Genomic DNA, 24,351 nt, shown 5'->3' on the forward strand with positions numbered 1-24,351 from the left:
GGTGCCAAGATAAGAGGGAGGGTGGAGGGGAGTGGAGTGTATTAGGGATGGAATGGGTGGGAATGGTTTTTATGCCTTTGTTTTTTGGCTACCTTCCTTGTAAGGGGAAAAGTCATTTGGTATATATATATATATATATATATATATAGTCAGTTGTCTCGTACATAGATGAATACTGTGTAGCTTTGGTCTATAAGGGTGCCTCTGAACCCCCCAAAGTATTGAATTCAATAAATACCTTTTTGTTTTTCCTACTTTGCCTATCAAAGACACCAGTCTGTATTACATTTGATTTGTATGATCCTTTGTATGGTACGTTCCTGGGACAAATGCCCAAATTTTTTTTAGCCTTAAAAACTTAACTGAAAAGTTTATCAACATTTTCATACCGTATTACATTCCTTTCTAGATTCTCGGTGACCATTTCAACAAGGTTGGCTGCAACCCTGATGAAAATATAGCTGTGTTCTCGGTAGACTCGCTAAGACAACTGTCTATGAAGTTTATTGAGAAAGGAGAATTTTCAAATTTCCGCTTCCAGAAAGAGTTTCTGCGGCCTTTTGAACACATCATGAAGAAAAACAGGTAAGTTCCTGCTTTACCTAAGAAAGATGAATAAAAATACACACAATTTGCCACAAAATGAGGTAGTGAGGTGTAGGGAAGAGAAATCTTCAACCCACACATTCTCATTCTTTTCATTCCTTCCAGCTTCCAGGCTGAAAGGATTTAATCATGTTATGAGAACGAAATATAGATAGTATAGATGGTACTGTGATGCAAAGAAGGGAATGGCTAGGGGATAATGGAATGGTTATGTGTGAAGGATATTTTGACGCAGCCTGAAGGGGTTTTTCCCCTGTCTTCTATTTTTCTACCTGAGGGAATGGAGAGGGGGGGGGGGTCACAGATTAAGTGAAGTAGCCTTGCTGTGGATGCACAGTGTCTTCCTGCATTGCTTTCGACCCAGGGCAATGGGTGGGATACAGGGATGACCCATCATTTATGAGTAGCTAAGATAAGAGGGAGGAAAGTGTGGTGGATGGGAATGGGTATGCCTTTTGACTTAGGCTACCTCCCAGGCACATACATATATATATACATACATATACCAAAGGCTTTATCGCCCTTACAAGGGAGTTAGCCAAAAAGAAAAAGGCATAATAACCACTAACACCCATTCCATCCCAAATACACTCTACTCCTTTCCACCCTCCACCTTCCCTCTTATCTTGGTACCTCCTGAATGACGGGTCATCCCTGCATCTTGTCCACTGGCCTGGGTCAGAAACAGTGTCACAAGACACAACACATCCACAGTAAGGCCATTTCATTAAATCGGTGATCCCCCCTCTCCAACCCCTCGTGCAGAAACGTAGAAGACGGGGAGAAATGCCTTCGGGCTGCATCAAATTTTCTCACACATACTAACTCACCTCCCGTCCCCTACCCATCCCACCTCATGCATCATAACATCATCCATATACAACCATTCTCCATTTACCTCTATCTTCTGTCCACTCCCTTCCTTCCTCCACAGACATTACCCTCTTCCCCAATGTCTCTTTTACCCCCATTCATCCATCTCATGCTAGGACGCCCCCTCATGTTCACTCCTTCCACATCTGACTTCCACACCTCTTTTACTAGTCTTTCTTCACTCATTCCTTCCATGTGTCCAAACCATTCCAACACTCTTTCATCCACCCCATCTCCCAACTCTCTTTCCACCCCAGTGCTCCTCCTCACCTCCTCATTTCTCATTCTATCCAGCCTAGTAACCCCTATCATACTTCTCCAGCACCTCATCTCAAACACATTCAAACTTCCTCTCTCTTCCTCTCTTATGTTCCATGTTTCTGCCCCATACAGTGCTGTTGGCACAATCGCTCCTCTTAGCATCCATTCCCAAATGTCTAATCCTCATTACACTTTTTAATCCACCAAGGCATTTACTCACTTTTCTCAATCTACATTCTACTTCCACTTCCACTCCACCCTTTCCTGCCACATTTGCATCAAAGTATCTAAAACTATCCACTTCTTCCACTCGTTCTCCCTTAATACTCACTTCCAGTCTGCTGCCACTTTCACCCCCTTGTACATCTCATCACCTTACTTTTACCCACATTTATCTTCAACTTTCTTCTTTCACACACTATCCCAAACTCTGTCACCAATTTCCTCAATCTCTCCTCTGATCCTGCTTCAAGCGCAGTGTCGTCTGCAAACAACAGCTGGCTCACCCACTCTCCATTTTCCTTAAATATCTCCAATCCCTGACCCACTACCCCTGCACTTACCTCTTGCACCACCCCATCCATGTATAAGTTGAACAGCCAGGGCGACATAACACATCCCTGACGAAGTCCCACCTTTACCTCGAACTACTCTCTCTCTCCATTTCTAATCCTGACGCACGCTCTACTACTGTCGTAAAACTCTTGACAGTTCCTAAAAGCTTTCCTCCTATCCCATATATCTGCAAAACTTCCGAAAATGCCTTCCTGTCTACCTTGTCATAAGCCTTTTCCAGATCCATAAAAGCCCAAAAAACATTTTACCTTTTCCTATAGCTTTTTCACTTATCTTACCACAAAAATCTAATCTACACAACCTCTACCTGTCCTAAATCCACACTGCTCCTTGTCAATCACTCCCTCTGTTCCTCTCCTAATCCTCTCAATCAAGATCCTCCCATAAGCCTTCCCAACTACACTTAACAAGCTAATCCCTCTGAAACTACTACACTCACACTTGTCCCCTTTTCCCTTGTAAAGTGGAACTATACAGGCAGTCCTTCAGCACTCTACCCTCCCTTAAACAAACATTAAATGACCTCACCAGCCAGTCCACTATCACTGTACCATTTTTTTTTTTTTTTTTTTTTTTTACATTCTGCCTTACCTGATGTCATCATCTTAACAGATGCCTTCACTTCATCCTTCCTTATTTCTCCTCCATTTTCCTCACTCATCACGGTCATTTTCTTAGCGCTTCCCACTGCAACTATCTTTACATATACCAATTGATTTTCCCCCCCGTACAAGGGATGTAGCCAAAGTAAAAGGCATAAATCCACTCCCACCCATTTCATCTCCATTTACTATGCACCACCCATCCCTCCCTTATTTCTTGGCTCCCCCTGGATGACAGGTCATCCCTGCATCTCATCCACTGTACCAAGTCAGAAGCAGTGCAGCAAAACACAGCACATCCACAACAAAACTGCTTCATTTAATCAGTGATCCCCCATCCTCCCTGTCTATCTCCTCATGCTGTGTCAAAACATCATTCACACATGCTCCCCCTCACCCCCCATCCCCCACCCACGCCCTTTCATTAATAACAGCAAAATCTATACACAACCATTATCCACTCACCCCTATCTTCTGTCTTCCTACCCTTCCTCCTCAACAGACACCCCCCTTCCTCCCAATGCCCCCTACCCTATCTAACCATCACATCCTTGATCACCCTCTCATGTTCACTCCTTCCACCTCTGCCTTCCACACCTCCCCCACCACTCTTTCTTCTCTCACTCATTCCATGTGTCCAAACCATTCCAATACTTTTTCAACCCTATCTCCCTGTTCCCCCTCCACCCCTGCTCTCTGCCTCACCTTTTTTCTCACTCCATCCAGCCTAGTAACACCTTTCATACTTATCAGGCACCTCATCTCAAAATCATTCAAACTCCTCTCTTCCTCTCTTATGTTCCATGTTTCTGCCTCATACAGTGCTGTCAGCACAATCACTCCATACAATCTCTTTGAATCCATTCCCAGATGTCTATTTCTCATTACACTTTTTAATCCCTCAACACATTTACTTGCTCTTCTCTCAATCTACATTCTACCTCCACTTATCCCTTTCCTACCACATTTGCACCCAAGTATCTAAAGCTATGCACTTCTTCCAGTCTCTCTCCCTAATTCCTCACTTCCAATTTGCTGCCACATTCTCTCCTTGTATATATCATCACCTTACTTTTACCCACATTTATCTTCAGCTTCCTTCTTTCTCAAACTTTCCCAAACTCTGTCATCAACTTCCTTATTCCATCCTCTGATCCTGCTACAGGTACTGCATCATTAGCAAACAACAACTGGCCCATCTCCCACTTTTCTTCATTTTCTTTAATTATCTCCAATCCCAGGCCCACCACCCCTACATTTACCTCTTGCACCACACCATCCATGAATAAATTGAACAGCCAAGGTAACATAACACATCCCTGGTAAAGTCCCACCTTTAACTCAAACCACTCTCTCCATTTCCAATTCTAACACAGGCTCCACTACTCTCATAAAAATTCTTGACTGCTCTTAACAGCTTTCCTCCTATCCTATATATCTTTTCCTAAAGCTTTCTCACACATCCGCCTCACTACAAAAATCCAATCCACACAACCCCTCACCTGTTCCAAACCCACACCATTCCTCCCCAATTATTCCCTGTTCCTCTCATAATCCTCTCAATCAAAACCCCCCACAAGCCCCTTATCCACACACAACAAACTGATTCCTCTGTAACTACCACACTCACACTTGTCCCCTTTTCCCTTATAAAGTGGAACTATACAGGTAGTCCTCCAGTACTCCACCCTCTCTTAAACAAACATTAAATAACTTCACCAGCCAGTCCACCATCACTGTACATCCCTTTTTCAGACACTGCATGACACCCATACAACCCAGATGCTTTACCTGCTCTTTTCATTTAAATAACTGCTTTCTTCTCATCTTTCCTCATTTCTCCTGTTTTCCTCATTCATCTCTGTCACCTTCTCAGTGCCCCCCACTGCAACCACCTTTCCCTCCCAATTCTACTTTACATTTAGGAACTCCCTAGAATATTCCACCTATCTTCCTCTTACTGCTGTCTTCTCCACCATCATCTATCCATCTGCACCCCCTTACCTACTCTTCTCTACTTGATTTGTCTCCTCTTCCTCTCTCAATTTCTTTCCAAAACATCTTTTATTACTTTCAAAATTTTCTTTCATACTCTTACCCCATTTCACATATGCTCTCCTTTTTGCTTTGTTTATCTTATGCTTTACTTCTCTTTTCTTTGTACCTCTTATACAATTCTTTTGTCCTATTTTTGTTACCAATCTGTGAATGCTTGCTTCTTCCCTTCCACAACCTTCTTTGCATCCTCATCCCACCACTCACTACCCTTCCTTCTGTTCCCTCAAGTCCTCCTTGTTCCACACACACACACTTTGCACACCTTGTGACTCCCTCCTTGAACCATCCCCATTACTCCTCCACTCCTTATTCTACTCTTTCCTTCACTCCATCCCTCTCCCCTCTTATCCCTCTCCTTCACTCCCTCTCCCCTTCCTTCTTACTGAAGCAGCCCACTCCAAGCATCCTTCCACCTTCTGTCCCCCTTCTTTCTCTCCATCCTTCCCCCACTCTCAGCCCACCTCCACCAAAAAACAATCCGACACTTCCCCATTCTCTCCCCTTAGAACATGTACATCCAAACTCTACCTACTATCCTCCTGGTTATCACTATGTAGGGTATCAACGCCCTTTCTACCACTCTTCCATCCACCACCCTTTCCCATGTGTACTTATGCTTGACGTTTTTCCTAAACACTATTTGCTATCATCAACTCTCTAGACACATCTCCACCATCAGCTTTCCACCATGATTTTTTTCCTGGAACTCCACACTTCCCAACCACTCCATCTATTGGTTACTGTATCCCCAGCTTAAAATAATAGGAGAGTAATCATTGGTTGTCAGCTCACTGTATGTGAAATGGTAGAAGAAATACAGTTGAAGTTGATGGAGAGAGAGACCTTGAGCTTGGCCCAGAGGCCAAGTGTCATCCCTTATGGGCTTCCCATCTAGATGGATGTGAAGGAGTTGATGGGTTTTGAAAATGGACAGCAAAGAAATTATTCTCTTTGCTGTCTATCTTGCAGGACATCCACAAGGATTTACCTATCATGAGTATCTGGGTAGGTTCAGAAAATTGGCAAGGAGGTGACGATTCTCTCTGGTCCCCATCTCACAGGACTACCACTTGCAGCTATCCATTGTTGGTCCCATTGGATGGACAAGTATTATTGCTTGTGGTCATATTGGACAAGTGAGAATGTGCTTGGGTAATAGAGTGAGTTGAGCTTAACCCCATGTTATTCAACACTTTATGGAAGACTGCATTGTAGTCGTGCATGCCAACAACATAAAATGTGCTCAATAAGGGATTTGTGGAAAAACCCTGTTCCAGCCATGACATTCCTCAGGGAGACAAGGCTGCTTGGCCAGACAGTCTTGGGATCAACAACAATGCATAGATTAAGGTAACAACCTGTTCTGTGAGTGGGTTGCACTAAGGGTGAACAGGTAGTGCTACTGGGGAAGTAATGTACTGTCATATTATTGTCATTAAAGTGGGAATGAATGAGATATGGGAGTAACATGAGTAATTTTTTTCTTTTTTCCTTCTTCCTCACTATTTAGCCAATTTACATTATTGGAAATAGCATAAACATAATTTACTCATGTTTGTTTTTTGAAATTGAATAGGATGTAATGATGTTTTTAGAACAGAAATGATGTCTTAGTTTTCCCTATTGACTGGATGCGATTTATATTGCAGATCTCCAGCCATCAAAGACATGGTGGTGAGATGCATCACACAGATGGTCAATTCTCAAGCAAAGAACATTAAATCTGGCTGGAAAAATATTTTCAGTGTCTTTCATTTAGCAGCCTCTGACAGTGATGAAAACATTGTTGAAATGGCATTTGAAACCACCAAAGAAATCATATGTAAGCTTCAGTTATACTTAGTTGCATTGAGATTTATAAATGTTTAATCTATGATTGTGAATTACCTTAGGTTTTAGCAGATTAGACAAAACTTGAAGCATAAAATAAGATCTTAAAAAAGGGGTCATCCTGAAGGACAGATACTAAAACATTTATTGACCTTAAAATTCTCAAAATACCACTTCATTAGTTCTATAATCCACCCAGAAGCCACCCAGTAACATATTTTTAAGCTACCAGTACATCTAAATTTCTGACAAATTAGTATACATACACAATATTGATATTATTTAGAATGTTGATGAACCTACCAGAGATGGTGGCTGAGCACCATAGGTAGTTCAAGAAATCATATAGTCCCCTTTTTCAAAAGCCTACTATTATGACCTGTTTATATGTTATCTTGTATAGCTCACTGGGAAGACACCAATAATTCAAATGATTTATGTAGAATACATTAAGTATTACTGATAAGGATTCACTGTATTGGTCAATCACCAAATCGGTTATCTGTTGTTCATTAATTTTAGATTTCACCACAGGTGATTCAGTGATCATTAACTTGAACTTCACCAAAATGATTTGGTAGCTTAGGGGTTCAGTTTATATTGCTGATATGAGCTAAGATAAATAATCAGGGCCCCACCACATCTAAAAGTTACCTTATTCACCAAAATATTCAAAATACTGTATATGGTAGTTTTAAGTACTGGAACATTTGAATTATCATAAGTATGCTGAATTCGTATCAATGTTTTTTAATTGAATCTACTTTATTCCCCACAATGCAGCTCAGATATACCAGAAACACTTTATAACAGTCATAGATTCCTTCCAAGACTCTGTAAAATGTCTCAGTGAATTTGCTTGCAATGCTGGATTCCCTGACACAAGCATGGAGGCCATATCCCTTATCCGTGACTGTGCAAAATATGTCCACAGCAAGCCTGAGGTAAGGTGGATTGGTGCCTTCAGGCTCATTGTAGTGTTGCTCTAGATTGAACGAAATAATGAAAGATAGGAAAAGAAATGTCATTTACCTTCAATGGATGTGATGAAATAGTAGGGGTGAACCATGAGAATTTTTGTTATTTTGTCCATATTTTTTGCAGATGTTTAAGGAACACAATCTGGAGGATGTAACTGTGTCAGAGGATGACCGTGTTTGGGTGCGAGGATGGTTCCCTATACTTTTTGAACTCTCTTGTATCATCACACGGTGTAAACTTGACGTCAGAACGAGAGCCCTCACAGTACTGTTTGAGGTAAGGAGTGCAAATTTTTTTCCAGTTTGGCATGAAATATACAAAGTTTTTTATAGATGTGTAGATTGAAGTGGGGTTGGACATTGTAGCTTGGGATATGGATAACCCCTCACTCATGAGGAGCTAAGATGAGACAGTGAATGGGTGTGGGATGGGTATAGAGTGAGTGTATGATTTCACTTGCTCCCCCATCTCCTTATAAGGAAGAAAGGGCCCTTTATGTATGTATATATCTTGACAGTTGTGAAAGTGTAATGATGATAATTGTTGCCTCAGTTTTCACTGCAGTGGGAAAACCCACAGCATAACTAGTTGGCAACAGTTCTTGGGCCCTCCCACAGATCTCTCTAGTACTTTGGATGTTTGTCTTTGTTACTTTGAATGTTGGGATGGTTTGGACACATGGAAAGAATGAGTGAAGAAAGACTAGTAAAAGAGGTATGGAAGGCAGATGTGGAGGGAGTGAACATGAGGGGACGTCCTGGGATGGGGTGGATGGATGGGGTGAAGGGGGCTTTGGGGAAGAGGGGAATGTCTGTTGAGGAAGGAAGGGAGAGGACGGAAGACAGAGGTGAGTGGAGAATGGTTGTATATGGATGATGTTGTGATTGCATGAGGAGGAATGGGCAGGGGGGTGGGGGGTGGGGTAGTATGTGTGAGTAAATTTTGACGCAGCCCGAAGGGATTTTCTCCCCGTCCTCTCCTTATATGCAAGGGGGGACGGAGAGGGGGGGTCACCGATTAAATGAAGCGGCCTTGCTGTGGATGTGCTGTGTCTTGCGACACTGCTTCTGACCCGGGGCGGTGGGCAGGGTGCAGGGATGACCCGTCATCCAGGAGGTGCTCAGATGAGAGGGAGGGTGGGAGGGGTGTGGAGTGTATGTAGGGATGAAATGGGTGGGAGTGTTTTTATGCCTTTCCCTTTTTGGCTACCTCCCTTGTAAGGGGGAAAAAGCCTTGGTATATGTATGTATGTATGTACTTTGGTGTGGGATTGTTTCTATGTCACTGGCTGGAAATAGGGGAGCAGTCACTGGTTGTCTGCTTTCCATGTGTCAAAAGAAGTACATACATACATATACCAAGGCTTTTTCCCCCTTACAAGGGAGGTAGCCAAAAAGGAAAAGGCATAAAATCATTCCCACCCATTCCATCCCTGAATACACTCCACACCCCTCCACCCTCCCTCTCATCTTAGCACCTCCTGGATGATGGGTCATTCCTGCACCTTGTCCACTGCCCTGGGTCAGAAACAGTGTCACAAGACACAGCACATCCACAGCAAGGCCGCTTCATTAAATCAGCAACCCCTCTCTGGCCCCCTATGCATAAAGGAGAGGACAGGGAGAAATCCCTTTGGGCTGCATCAAATTTGCTCACACATACTACCTCACCCCCCATCCCCCCACCCATTCCACCTCATGTCTACAGACATTCCTCTCTTTTGTAAAGCCCCTTTCACCCCATCCATCCATCTCATCCTAGAACGCCCCCTCATATTCACTCCTTCCACCTCCACCTTCCACACCTCTTTTACTAATCTTTCTTCACTCATAGTTGATACTTTAGGGTCTATACAGGGTGCTCCTGTGGACCAGAGCCACACATCATGTTGTCTGTGATAGAGGAAAACTCTATACATAGAGAAATTATGACACTTTATACTACGACTGTCCCTCCGTTATGCTGTCCCCCAACCCCTTGTTACTGTTCTGTACCATTTCTCTAAATATTCATTTCCTTTTTTTTTTTGCCTACCTACCCTGTGGTGGGGGCAAAAGAATACTGCCACCAAATATTTCCACTCGAGTCGTAAAAGGCAACAAAAAAGGGACGGGGATGGGATTAGGAGTCCTACTACCTGTAGCACCAAAAGGGGACATTCCTAAAAAAGAAAGTATACTATATATACATACATACATATATATATATATATATATATATGTATATATATATATGTATATATATATATATATATATATACACTATAGGCTACACCCCCCCCCCCCCCCCCCCCCCGTGTAAGGGGGAAAAAGCCTTTGGTAGATGTATGTATCTATATATATATTATACATACATATATACATATATATATACATATATACACATATATACTAAACAGCCCCTTACCCCTTTATAAGGGAAGAGTGACCAATTCAAAGCATATATCAACCCTTTATCTATCCCACACCCATCCAAAAGCCCATTTAATGATCCTTATATCTATACATTTATTGATGTTTCCATTTGAGAAGAACAAGTGATTAATGTGCTTTGTTGGATTTCAGGTTGTTAAGAACTATGGGGGCTCATATGCCCCACATTGGTGGAGAGATCTTTTCCAGATAATCTTTAGAATATTTGACAACATGAAGCTTCCAGAACAACAGACTGAGGTAAGATGGCAGTATATTGCAGAAGTTATACTTTCTAGTAACATTTTAGGAAATCTTATTTTTATTCTAAAAAAAAAAATCTTACTTTAAAATATATTTTTTCCTCATGATCATTTCTTTACTTTTCCTGCATTTCTCTGTTTACATTATTTTGACTAAAGTAATTTTCTTTTATACTTTTCTTTTGCTTGTCAAACTCTTATTGGTTTCTTTTGATTTTGCACAAATGTAGCCCAGGAAACTAAAATGCTAACCCACAACTTACTTAATGGGTAATTTTCCTTTACTACAGAGTGCAGTGGAGGTTGTAGAGAGACAGGCAGAGGTTTGTTTATGCTGTTTAAATGTTACCTTGGTGTTGGCTATGGTATAGGAACTAACCAACTAACTCACATTGTTAACATTAGCTTGCGCTCTTCATGTTTCAGTTTTGGATAACATATAACTCATAGATCATTCTCAAGTTGGGTGTATCTTCCTTAAAGGCCATCATTGACAAAAGTTTGACTCGTATGTCTGGTTGTGGTGCACATGTACTGGTATTCAGTGTCACAAGACGTGTCTTAGAAATTTAGTCTTTTACGTCATACATTTGAAAGATTAAGCACTTGTTAAGAGTTCCATGGAAAATTATTAACCCAGTCATGATTAACCAATTTATCAATGTCTGTTGTCTTCATCTTTGTTGCTTATTCATATGTTAGTATTGTCTTGTTAGATATGTATATATATATGTATATATATATATATATAAAGTTTTTGTTTTCTGAAAGGAAAAATCACAGTATGAAGACTCGTTGGCCAGAAAGTAGACAATGTAGGAGATAGGATCCAATATAGAACTGTAACCTTTCAGCCAGTCACAGAGCTAGAGCAAAAATAAGTTTGCTGGGTTAAATTTTGTTGAGTTGTGTAAATAAACATTTTCTAGACATGTGCCAACTGTTTGATTTAGTTACAGAGGTTCTCTATAGGGTAACCTGTTTTATTGTGGTGATCTTTACAGATTTTGTTCCGACAGTACCACATTATTTTATTCAGCTAAGGGGAAATGACGGGGGGGGGGGATGTGGATGCTTGTCCACACATAATAGTTGGAGAAAAATAGGTATGAGCACAGCTCGTTTCCTGTATATTAGAATTATTTAAATGATAATTCAACTACTCATAAGTCACAATCTGCCTCCATCACCCCACAACACCTCCATATAGGACATACATATGCATATCACAGAAACCCCTCTCCATACCAAGAAATTCAGTAACAAGTCCAGTAATCCTTGGTATAATCCCAGGAGAGTAAACACCATAAACAATAGCAGTAGCCCACTTATGCTTAGGTCACCATCCAGTATTAAAAATACAAACACTGAATTGGCCTGGGAACAGACACCATATGCTGTGGATGGACATTCTTTCCCCTTCAGAAATGAAGGCCTGGCCACATATTCAAATTGCCCCAAATGCAACCACCAAACAGAAGACAGAACACCACATACTAACAATTCCCAGACAACAACATATTATCTCCTCTCTAAATGACTTGTGGTCCTGCCCAGAGGCTGTTGCCCCTGAGGGCTGCAGGTCTTCTGTAAGAGACCAGGGGCAATGGAGTGATTGATTGATTCAGAAATTAAATTATGTTTATATGGCAAGAGTTACTAGATATATTAACATCTACAGTTAGAAGTTTGTGTTGTACTTGGTCGTATTCATAAAACACTAATGTACGAAAAGCTTAGTTCAAGCGCATAGGGCAAAGGCAACAACTTTAGTTGTAGCTACTTGCCTCCTAGTAATATTCTCACCACTTTTTCTTTGCATCTTGATTTCCAAATATTTCATTAGAAGAAATGGCATTTGCATGAGAATTAACTTTAGGATATATAGGCTTCTTTGTGCAAGTAATGAAAAAGTTTCATCTTCCATTGAAAGGTCTTTTGAGTCTTGTACTGTGTTATATACCAACTGTGCATTGATACAACATGGCCATATCCCCAGATTGAATGCTAGCATTATTGTAATATCCAATATGCACAAGTAGAAAATGATCAATAATGGTATTACCATTATGAAATACAGTAACATATTTCTGTGTATGATAACTCAGAATAAACATTTCCTCAAGAGATTAAAGTTTATATTCGTGTATTGTAATCTTAACATTAATTATTCTATTATGTACAATGTGAGAAGTTTCTTGCATGTGCAAAATTTGTTCACAAGAGCACCATGTATATATTCAAGGCATGAATAATATGGCAATAAATTAACCCCTTCAACCCATTAGCACCCTTTACAGTTAATAGTAGAGTACAAAGAAATTCTTTGTAATAAGAAATAGCTAAAAATGAATGTGGCACATGGTTAAAGGTGGCACATTTGCATTGTAATACTAAATTTTGTATTGGAATGTATTGTTCAGCAAACAGGCATACAGCTAAATAGTTTGTTGTTTGTGAATATAAGAGCATCGAGTCAGTAAATGTCTTGCATAAGATAAAGTAAGGAACAACTGTTTTGCACAGAGTACAGTAAGAAACACACTTTCCTCGTATTTGAAATTGCAAATAGGATGTTAAACCTACACTTTTCATTTGACAACTGTTGTAAATTGATAGCAGTGTGCTTATGTGATGTGGAAGGTTTGGTGTTGGTGTGTTGGTGGTGGTCAGGGGAATGGTGGTGGTGGTGGTGGTTATGATTTTGCTGAAGGTTTTGTGACATATTTGCAGGTGATGTTCTAGGAATAAGTTTGTTGGAATTTTTGAAAAGCCATCCTTTTGTTTTCATTTGCACTATGTTACTTGAGTATCCATAAGAAATATAGAATATAAACACTAGCTTTACTTGAACCAAAACATGTATTTCTGAGTTCACATATTGACTAACGCATTGACATATGTCCAGAAACAGGAGGCTTTCCATCTCTTTCTTTCACCAGTCATTTCTCTTCCAAGTGCTCTCACTGTATTCTATTTCTCTATGTCTTACAGAATTGTCCTCCCCCTGTCTTCCCCCTCCCCCCTCTCTCTCTCTCTCTCTCTCTCTCTTTTCTTTTCTTTTTCTCTCTTTCTTCATGTTCTTTGTATTTACCGAGTTGTATTATTCAGGAAGGGAGCTATGCTCATGGTAACCCGTCTTTATATCTTTCAGCATCAATTTTTTTCTTAAAATCTTGAATAGTATTTGCACACATTGTTTCTTTATCTAAGTTATTCTACATATCCAGCACTATGTGTGGGAAGCTTTTTTTAGATCTCTTCTAGTTATCTTTTTTGAGTTTCTTTTCATGACCTCATGTTTTTCCATTGTCATTTTTAGTAAATCATTCCTATCAAGGATTTCCATTCCTTTCATGATTCTATAAATATTCAATAGATCACCTCTTTCTTTTCTCTGCTCCAGTGTTGGTAGTTCCAATTTGGATGATCTTTGTTCGTATGTTGATTTGGAAAGAGCTGGTGCCAACTTTGTTGTTGCTCTCTGTATTCTTTCTAACTTCCTTATATTCTTTTTAGTACTGGTTGTCTATAGTGTTGCTGCATATTCCAGTTTTGGTCTAATCAATGTAACTAATATCTTTTTAATCATTTCTTCATCCAAATAGTCAAATGCCACTTTCATTGACCTTAATAGGTTGAAGGTTTCTCTAACTATTTTGTTTATGTGTTTATCCGGTGTTATGTCTTTGCTGATTATTACTCCAAGGTCCCTTTCTGAGTACACTTTTTTGATTTCTTCTTCACCAATTTTATAATTTTTTGAAATTCTGTTTTTACTTTTTCCAAAATCCATTATGCTACATTTTTTATATTGAAGTTCACTTCCCACTTTTGAGTCCATTTCCAGATTTCGTCCAAGTCTGATTGTAATGAATCACAGTCCTCTTCTGTTCTTACTTTCTTTAATATTTTTGCATCATCTGCGAAGAAATTCATATAACATTCAACTCCTTCATCCATGTCATTTATACATTGGCAAACATGATTGGAGCCAGCACCGACCCCTGTGGGACACCACTTATCATTTCTTCCTACTTCAAGTATTTGTCTCTAATTACTACTCTCATTTTTCTCCCAGTCAGGATGTCCTCCATCCATTCTAATAATTTACCTCTGATGCCCCTGCACTTTTTATTTTCACATATTTCCATTTTCATTAACTATTTTGATTGTGGATGGGAGTGGCTGTGTACCTTTTGACGTGGCTACTGCCCTTATAAATGGGGAAAGAGACCTTAGTATATAAGTAGACCCCCCTGCCACATTTGCACCCTAGTATCTAAAACCCTCCACCCCCTCCAGCCTCTCTCATAATCCACAAAGGCCCAAAAAACATCCCTACCCCTTCCCAAAGTTCTCTCACACATCCGCCGCACCTTAAAAATCTGATCCATGTAACCCACACCTGTCCCAAACCCACACCGCTCCCCATCAACCACTCCTTCCACCCCCTCCCAATCCTCTCAATCAAAACCCTCCCATAAGCCCTCCCAACTATACACTCAACAAACTGATCCCTCTGAAACTACTACACTCACACTCATCCCCCTTTCCCTTGTAAAGCAGAACTATACAGGCACTCCTCCAGTCCTCCGACACTCCACCCTCTCTTAAACAAACATTAAATAACCTCACCAGGCAGTCCACCATCACTGTACCTCCCTTTTTAGATATTGTGCATGGCACCTATCCAACCCAGGTGCCTTACCTGCTCTCATCATTTTAACAACTGCCTTCACCTCATCTTTCCTTATTTCTCCATTTTCCTCACTTGTCACTGTCATTTTCTTAGCACTACCCACTGCAACTACCTTTCCCTCCCTATCCTCCTTCACATTTAGCAACTCCCTAAGATACTGTGCCCATCTTCCTCTTGTTGTCGTCTCTTCCATTATCATCTCTCCATCTAATAATAATACATACATATACCAAGGCTTTTTCCCCCTTACAAGGGAGGTAGCCAAAAAGGGAAAGGCATAAAAACAATAATAATAATAATAATAGTAATAATAATATTAGTTATACTGTAATAATAATGATCATCATCAGTTTTGAGTTAGCGGTACAAAGAGAGAGTGTACACATATTGTGATGCATCGTAAAATCATTGTACATCAGGCATCTTGCAAGTGAGATGTGATGTATCATGGAATTATTGTACAACTAGCAACCCAATGTTTGTGCACAAATATACAAGTCATATTGAAGTGGTTAAAAACGTATTTATCAGTTGCCTCCTCCTAAGGGGGCAGGGTATTCAAAAGGGCATGTATTTTTAATTTCTTATGTGTGATAAAAGGGGAAACCTAGAAGGAAATATAGGAATTGTTACATCTGCTGATAAGAGTAACTTGCAACAAAATCTAGCAAAAAGATAGAATACCATGTTGTATATTATCTGATGCACTAAGTTTTCATTTAAAGAAAATAGTAGAACAGCTATTGCACAGTATTTGTGAATTTCCACAAATGAAGACTACTGTGAATGATAAAAGTTATGTTAACACATATTTTGATGCTTTGACAGAAAGCAGAATGGATGACAACAACATGCAATCATGCACTATATGCCATCGTAGATGTCTTCACACAGTACTTTGAAGTTCTCAGTCCACTAATGTTGGAAGACTTGTACACGCAGCTGCATTGGTGTGTTCAACAAGGTAAGGAATATCTGTATTCATAGTTGGAAGGATGAACTTGAGGCATCTATTGCCAGAACTCTACAAGTGCTAAAAACCAACATCCAAGCAAACTGCAATCATATTTTCCTAATGTTTACAACATTAAAAGAAGATGTTATCAAATGATGAATTTTATCTCAAGTCATTACATGCTTAAAATTTCCATCTTCATAAGAAGTGTTGTGTATATAATTTTTAGAGAAAATATGACTACATATGATGAATACACATAAATCGGATAATAGTTATGTTGCCAAGAGTTTCTCAAACTGGAGACCTTCAAACATACAGTGGCTGGAAACAGTCCTTAGGCCCTCCCACAGATCTCTCTGAAAAGAAACTGTAGAATGTTGTTGGTGTTGCATTAGTATGGGACTTACTGTCACTGGCTGAAAGTAGTAGATAGGGAATAGTTGCCAGTTTTCACCTAGTGTGTGAAAGGTGTAAAAAAAAAAAAAAAAAAAAAAACTACTTGAAAATTATAGAAATCTTGGGTCCAGTCCGAAGACTAAGTGTTCACCCCTCAAGGATGTACCTCCTAATGGAAGTGGGAGGAAGACAGGTTTTGGAAAGGGGAAGCTCTGCTGTCCATCAATCAAATTTTCTATTGAATAAATGGATGAGGATAGGAGGGGGGAATCACTGTATGGTGAGGCAGAGTGGAGCCTAGTTTTGGGAGTATGAATAACTGTGCCTTTTTGCACTGCATTTCACCAAAACATTGTAGTGGGGGAATGAGGAAGGGTGACCCTTCAATCCTAAGATGATGATGATATATATATATATGGAGAAAAATGGGAGATAAGCCAGTTGTTGTTTGCTGACAATACTGCACTTGTAGCATGATCAGAGGAGGGTTTGAAGAAGTTGGTGACGGAATTTGGGAAGGTGTGCAAAAGAAGGAAGTCGAAGATTAATGTGGGTAAAAGTAAGGTGATGAGATGTACAAGGGGAAAAGATGGCAGCAAATTGGATGTGAGTATTAAGGGAGAGAGGCTGCAGGAAGTGAATAACTTTAGGTACTTGGAGGCACATGTGGCAGGAAAGGGAGGAGTGGAGGTGGAGGTAGAATGTAGATTGAGAGAAGCAAGTAAATGCCTTGGGGTATTAAAAAGTATAATGAAAAATAGACATTTGGGAATGGATGCTAAGAGGGGATTGTATGAAGGGGTGATTGTGCTGACAGCACTGTATGGGGGTAGAAACATGGAACATAATAGAGGAATATTTTAAATGCATTTGAGACGAAGTATCTGAGAAGTATGATAGGGATTACTAGGCTGAATAGAGTGAGAAATGAAGAGAGCAGGGGTGGAAAGGGAGTTGGGAGATAGAGTTGATGAAAGAGTATTGGGATGCTTTGGACACATGGAAAGAATGAGTGAAGAAAGATTAGTAAAAGAAGTGTGAAAGGAAGAGGTGAATGGAGTGAACATGAGGGGGTGACCAAGAATGAGATGGATGGATGGATTAAAAGGGGCATTGAGAAAGCTGGGGATATCTGTTGAGGGAGAAGACAGAAGATAGGGGTGAGTGAAGAATGGTCGTATATAGTTGATGCTGTGATGAATGGAAGGGAATGGGTGGAGAATGAGAGGGGCTAGAGAGTGGTTATGTGTGAATGATATTTTGATGCAGCATAGAGGGATTTCTCCCCGTCTTCTCTTTTTCTGTATGAAGGGAAGGGGAGGGGGAGTTGCCGATTAAATGAAGCAGCCTTGCTGTGGATGTGGTGTGTTTTGCCGCATTGGTTCTGACGCAGGGCAGTGAGAGAGATGCAGGGATGACCCATCATCCATGAGGAGCCAAGATGAGAGGGAGGGAGGGGGTGGTGAATGGGAATGGAGTGGGTGGGGATGGAATGGCTGGGAGTGGAATTATATGCCTTTTGACTTTGGCTACCTCCCTTGTAAGGGGGGGGGGGAAAGCCCTTGGTATTTGTATGTATTTTACATAGTTGTATTATATGGGAAGGGAGCTATGCTTGTGGTGACCTGTCTTTGTATCTTTCAGCATCAAGTTTTTTCTTAAAATCTTGAATAGTGTTTGCACACACTGTTTCTTTATCTAAATTATTCCAGGTATCTATGTAGGAAGCTTTTTTTTTTTTTTCTCCTTTCTCTCTCTCTCTCTCTTTCCAGATCTCTTCTATAGTTATCCTTTTTGAGTTGCTTTTCATGTCCTCTTGTTTTTCCATTGTCCCATTTTAATAAATCATTCCTATACAGGATTCCATTCCCCTCATGATTCTATAAGTAGTTAGCAGATCTCCTCTTTCTCTTCTTTGTTCCAGTTAGTAATTCCAGTTTGGACAATCTTTGTTCATATGTTAATTTGGAGAGAGTTGGTGCCAACCTTGTTGCTCTTTGTATTCTAATTTCCTTATATTCGTTTTAGTACTGGGTGTCCATAGTGTGGCTGTGTCCTCCAGTTTTGGTCTTATTAGTGTAGTTAATATTTTTTAATCACTTCCTCATCCAAGTAGTGAAATGCCACTTTCATTGACCTTAATAGGTTGAAAGTTTCTCCAATTATTTTTTTGATATGTTTGTCTGGTGTCATGTCTTTGCTGATTATTACTCCAAGGTCTCTTTCTAAGTTCACTTTTTTGACTTGTATGTATTTACCCAGTTGCATTTTGCAGGAGAAGAGCTATGCTTGTAGTGGGCCACAGTTGTATCTGTCCGTGTCCAGTTCTTTCCTAAAATCATTTATAGTTTTAGCACTCACAGTTTTCTCTTTCAATTTGTTCCATGTATCTATTACTCTGTGTGGAAAGCTGTTCTTTTTCAGATCTCTTCTGTAGCTGTCTTTCTTAGGTTTCATCTCGTGTCCTCTTGTATTTCTTCTGTCCCATCTAAGTAGGTCATCCTCATCAAGGATTTCCCTCCCTTTCATAATTCTGTAGATAGTTATCAAATTGCCTCTTTCTCTTCTTTGTTCCAGAGTTGATAAGTTTAGTTTGCCCAATCTTTGTTCGTATGTTAACATGCTAAGTATTGGTACCATCTTTGTCGTTGCTCTTTGATGCTGCATATTCTAATTTTGGTCTTACCAGTGTAACTAGTATCTTCTTTACCATTTCCTCATTCAAGTAGTCAAAGGCCACTTTCATACATTCATATACCAAAGGCTTTTTTCCCCCTTACATGGGAAGTAGCCAAAAAGAAAAAGGCATAGAAACCACTCCCACCCATTCCATCCCCTACATACTCCACTCCCCTCGACCCTCACATCTTGGCACCTCCTGGATGACGGCCCATCCCTGTATCCTGTCCACTGCCCTGGGTCAGCACATCCACAGCAAGGCCACTTCATTAATTCAGTGGCCCCCCCTCTCCGTCCCCTCATGCAGAAAAGGAGAAAAGAAAACAGGGAGAAATCCCTTTGGGTTGCATCAATTTATTTCTCATACATACTCCCTCACCCCCCATCCCCCACCCACTCCCCCTCATGCATCACAGCATCATCCATACACAAACCTTCTCCATTCACCCCTATCTTCTGTCCTCTCCCATCCTTCCCCAACAGACATTCCTCTCTTTCGTAATGCCCCTTTTACCCCATCCATCTCATCCTAGGACACCCCCTCATGTTCACTCCTTCCACCCCTGCCTTTCACACCTCTTTTACTAATCTTTCTTCACTCATTCTTTCCATGTGTCCAAATCATCCTAATACTCTTTCATTTACCCTATCTCCCAACTCCCTTTCCACTCCTATTCTCCTCCTCACCTCCTGATTTCTCACTCTGTCTAGCCTAATAACCCCTATCATACTTCTCAGACATTTCATCTCAAACACATTCAAACTCCTCTCTTCCTGTCTTATGTTCCATGTTTCTGCCTCATACAGTGCTGTTGGCACAATCACTCCTTCATACTGAAGAATGATAATGAAAAGAAGAAAAATAATGATAATAATAGCGAAAATCTAAAGCAGGAAGTGAACAACAAATTCCAAGAATTGACACAAAAGATCGAAGAAAACTTAGGTGGGGACAGTATCCAGGAAATTAAGAAGTGGAAAGAAAATATTGAAAATAAAGAAATTGCTTTCAAAGAAATAGTCAAGCAGCAAATGCAAGATAATGCAAAAGACACAATCATTCAAGTGATTAACGAAAAAGCAAATTGGGTCAGGGACACAGTAGATAGGAAGAAATGTATTGTGGTTTATGGGCTTAAAGAAAAACAAGGATTGGCGAGGTACATGAGAGAAAAAGAAGAAAAAGAGACAGCAGTAGAAATCCTTAATGAAATTCAGGGGGGAGATAGTGATTCAGGCACAGACTTAGAAGAGACTTACAGAATTGGTCGCTATACTAAGGATAGGAATCGACCTCTAAAGATAAAACTAAGGTCACAAGTGGTAGTAGAAGACATATTTGAAAAAGTAGGTAACTTGGCAAAGAGTGAAAAATACAATAAGATATGGATAAAAAGAGAAATGAGTACTGAGGAATTAGAAAAAGAAAGGGCGCTAAGAGAAGAAGCAAAGGAAAAAAACTTGAAAAGATCGGAGACAGAATGCAAAGAATTCCAGTGGAGAGTAATAGACTTGAGATTAAGACAATGGCGCTTCAAAACGAACAAAACAAGGGAAGAAGAAACCAGGGAGAAGGAAGAAAATTAAAAGTGGCCTATACCAACATTGACGGACTAATTTCGGGACTGAACGAACTCAATGATTATCTGTTAGAAGCAAAACCAGACATAATGGGAATTGTAGAGACTAAACTAAGAGGTGAAATACCATCCACTGTTATCGGACAAGGTTTATACAACTACTGGATAAAAAACAGGGACAAGAAACAGGGAGGGGGAATCATGTTCTTGGCCAAGAAAGACCTAAAGGTGACAAAAATTGCAGAGGGCAAAGGTAATGCTGAATTGATCATGATAAAAGTCGAAGGCAAGAATATGAAAAGTAGAAAGTTTGTGGTGACTTATGTGCCTCCAAAAACAAGCGCTTGGAAAGAAATTGAACATAAAAAAATGCTAGATGACACAAGAAAATCACTCAATGAGATACTAATGGGTAAGGGTAATCTGGTAGTTATGGGGGACTTCAATTGCAAAGAAATTTGTTGGGACAGCATGACAGTGCAAGGAGGAGATGACTCGTGGGGCAATGTACTGCTAGATATGACCATGGAGTACACAATGACCCAATGGGTCCATGAAAACACAAGGTACAGAAATAATGAAGAGCCATCGAAACTAGATCTAATATTTACAACAGAGCCTGAAATAGTGCATAAAGTCCAGTATGAGACACCAATTGGAAAGAGTGACCATGTACTCATCGAAACTATACTAAAGGAAGAAATAGACATAGAGAGGAACGAAAAGCATAGGAAAGGAAGACTGAGGTACAACAAAACAGACTTTACAAAACTAAAGACATTCTTCCGGAATGCAAACTGGGAAATATTTTACAGGGAAGAAACAGCAGTGGAAGAGAAATGGAATATATTGATGGAAAACTACAATGAAGGGGTAAACAGGCATGTACCAAGACAAAAGCGAGAGAGAGAGTACATTAAATGTTGGTTCAACAAAAGATGCAGTGAGGCAAAAGACAGAAGGGACAAAGCTTGGAAAAAGTGGAGAAAAGACAAAAAACAAAGCAAATGGCAAATTTATGTTAACTATAGAAATGAGTATGTTAATGTGAGAAGAGAGGAGAAAAGGAACCATGAGAAGGATATTATAGACAAATGCAAAGAGCAACCCAAACTATTCTATCGGTATGTGAATGGTAAACTTAAAAACAAACAGGAATTGGTGAAACTATGCCAAGGAAACATAGAATACACAGAAGATTTAGAGATGGCCGAAGTCATGAACAATCACTTTAAATCTGTTTTCACCAGAGAGAAAATACCGAATTGTGACATAGACAAAAACAAGAAATCTCCCCTCATGAATGAGTTTACAGCATCACTAAAGGAAATATCAGAACATTTATCAAGGCTGGATGTCAGAAAATCACATGGCCCGGACGGTATTGCAAATTGGATTCTAAAGGAGTGCAAAGAAGAACTAACAGACAAAATACACATCTTAATAAACAGCTCACTCAAAGAAGGAAAGATACCCGAGGACTGGAAAAACGCTAACATTGTACCAATACACAAAGGAGGAAACAAAGAAGAACCCACCAACTATAGGCCAGTATCACTAACAAGCACCATTGCCAAAATTTGTGAGAAAATAATCAAGAATAGATGGGTAAAACATCTGGAAGACAATGACATATTAAACCCAAGACAATTCGGATTCAGACAAGGAAGATCATGCTCCACAAACTTAATATGCTTTTACTCAAGACTAATAGACATAGTGCAAGAAAGAAATGGATGGGCTGATTGTGCATTCCTAGACTTGCAAAAAGCCTTTGACAAAGTACCACACAGAAAACTACTAAAAAAACTGGAACACATAGGAGGAATACAGGGAAACCTACTAAAATGGATAGAGGACTTTCTGACTGGTAGAAAGATGAGAGTAGTGCTCAGAGAAAAATATTCAGACTGGAAAGAGGTGATCAGTGGAGTACCGCAAGGATCTGTGCTGGCACCAATAATGTTTGCTATCTATATGAATGACATGGATGAGGACGTGAACTGCTACATGAGCTTCTTTGCCGATGACGCCAAACTGCTAAGGAAAATAGAAACTGATGAGGACTGTGAAGCACTGCAAGAAGACCTAAATAGGGTATGGAACTGGAGTCAGAAATGGGAAGTGGACTTTAATACTAAGAAGTGTAGCATAATGGAGTTTGGAAAAAGCAAAAACAGAATATCAGGAAAATATACAATTGGAACCAAAGAAGTAAAGAAAGTAGGATCCGAAAAAGATTTGGGAGTAATTATCACGAACGACTTGTCCTATGATATACAGATTAACAAAATTGTCGGGGAGACTTACAACTTGCTAAGATCAATAAAAGTGGCGTTTACATACTTGGACGAAGACATGATGAAAAAAATATTGGTTACATTGATAAGGCCTAGATTAGAGTATGCAGCGACATTGTGGTCCCCCAGTACCAAAAAGAATATAAAGAAAATAGAAAGAATCCAAAGAGCAGCTACAAAAATGGCACCTGCACTTGCAAACCTATCATACGAAGAGAGATTGGCTAAACTGGAGTTACCGACACTGGAGCAAAGAAGAGAGAGAGGTGACCTATTGACCATCTACAGAATCATGAAAGGCACAGAGGTACTCGATAGTGAGAACTTACTTAACTGGGACAAAAGAAACACAAGAGGACATGGAAAGAAAATAAAAAAACATAGCTATAGAAGAGAACTGAAGAAAAACAGTTTTCCTCATAGAGTTTTGGACACTTGGAACAAACTGGACAATGAAATAGTATGCGCAAAAACCATTCATGAGTTTAAAAACAAACTAGACACTGCAAGATACAAAGGCGGGACAACACGAGCATAGCTCCCCTTCCCGCAAAATACAACTAGGTAAATACAACTAGGTAAATATAACCTCATTTTAGCATCCATTCCCAAATGTCTATTTCTCATAACACTTTTTAATCCACCAAGGCATTTACTCGCTTTTCTCAATCTACATTTTACCTTCACCACCATTCCTCCCTTTCCTGCCACATTCACACCCAAGTATTGAAAACTATCCTCTTCCTCCAGTCTCTCTCCTTTTATACTCACTTCCAGCCTGCTGCCACTTTCTCCCCTTGTACATCTCATCACCTAAAACCCACATTTATCTTCAATTTCCTTCTTTTGGACACCTTTCCAAAATCTGTCACTAACTTCTTCAATCCCTCCTCTGATCCTGTTATAAGTGTAGTGGCATCAGCAATCAACAACTGGTTTATCTCCCACTTTTCACTATTTTCTTTAATCATCTCTAATCCCTGACCCACTACCCTTGCATTTGCCTCTCACACCACCCCATCCATGTTTATAAATTGAATAGCCAGGGTGACATAACACATCCCTGATGAAGTCCCACCTTCACCTCAAACCACACACTCTCTCCATTTCTAATCTTAACACAGGTTCTACTAATCTCGTTAAAACTCTTGACTGCTCTTAAAAGCTTTCCTCCTATCCCATATATCTGCAGTACCTCCCACAGTGCTTTCCTGTCTACCCTGTCATAAGGCATTTCCAGATCCATAAAAGCCCCAAAAAACATCCTCACCTTTT

The 24,351-nt window shown here is 40.0% G+C and overlaps 1 protein-coding gene across 5 annotated transcripts in view; it reads left to right on the plus strand.

The window, feature by feature from the left end:
• Window positions 1-24,351, plus strand: part of Sec71 (ADP ribosylation factor guanine nucleotide exchange factor Sec71) — a 119,868-nt gene that overhangs the window by 57,283 nt on the left and 38,234 nt on the right. For 4 of the 5 annotated variants that reach the window (XM_076207917.1, XM_076207914.1, XM_076207916.1 and 1 more), the window contains exons 24-30: window positions 410-585; window positions 6,626-6,798; window positions 7,590-7,750; window positions 7,911-8,063; window positions 10,352-10,459; window positions 10,752-10,784; window positions 15,992-16,127. In XM_076207917.1, coding sequence (XP_076064032.1) covers window positions 410-585; window positions 6,626-6,798; window positions 7,590-7,750; window positions 7,911-8,063; window positions 10,352-10,459; window positions 10,752-10,784; window positions 15,992-16,127 — 940 coding nt within the window. The remainder of the gene's footprint in view (window positions 1-409; window positions 586-6,625; window positions 6,799-7,589; window positions 7,751-7,910; window positions 8,064-10,351; window positions 10,460-10,751; window positions 10,785-15,991; window positions 16,128-24,351) is intronic. The other variant, XM_076207918.1, reaches the window with a different exon arrangement.

The sequence above is a fragment of the Oratosquilla oratoria genome, chromosome 24 (genome assembly GCF_046742065.1).
Source record: "Oratosquilla oratoria isolate Oo_2021 chromosome 24, ASM4674206v1, whole genome shotgun sequence".
In the NCBI taxonomy this organism is placed as follows: Eukaryota; Metazoa; Arthropoda; class Malacostraca; order Stomatopoda; family Squillidae; genus Oratosquilla; species Oratosquilla oratoria.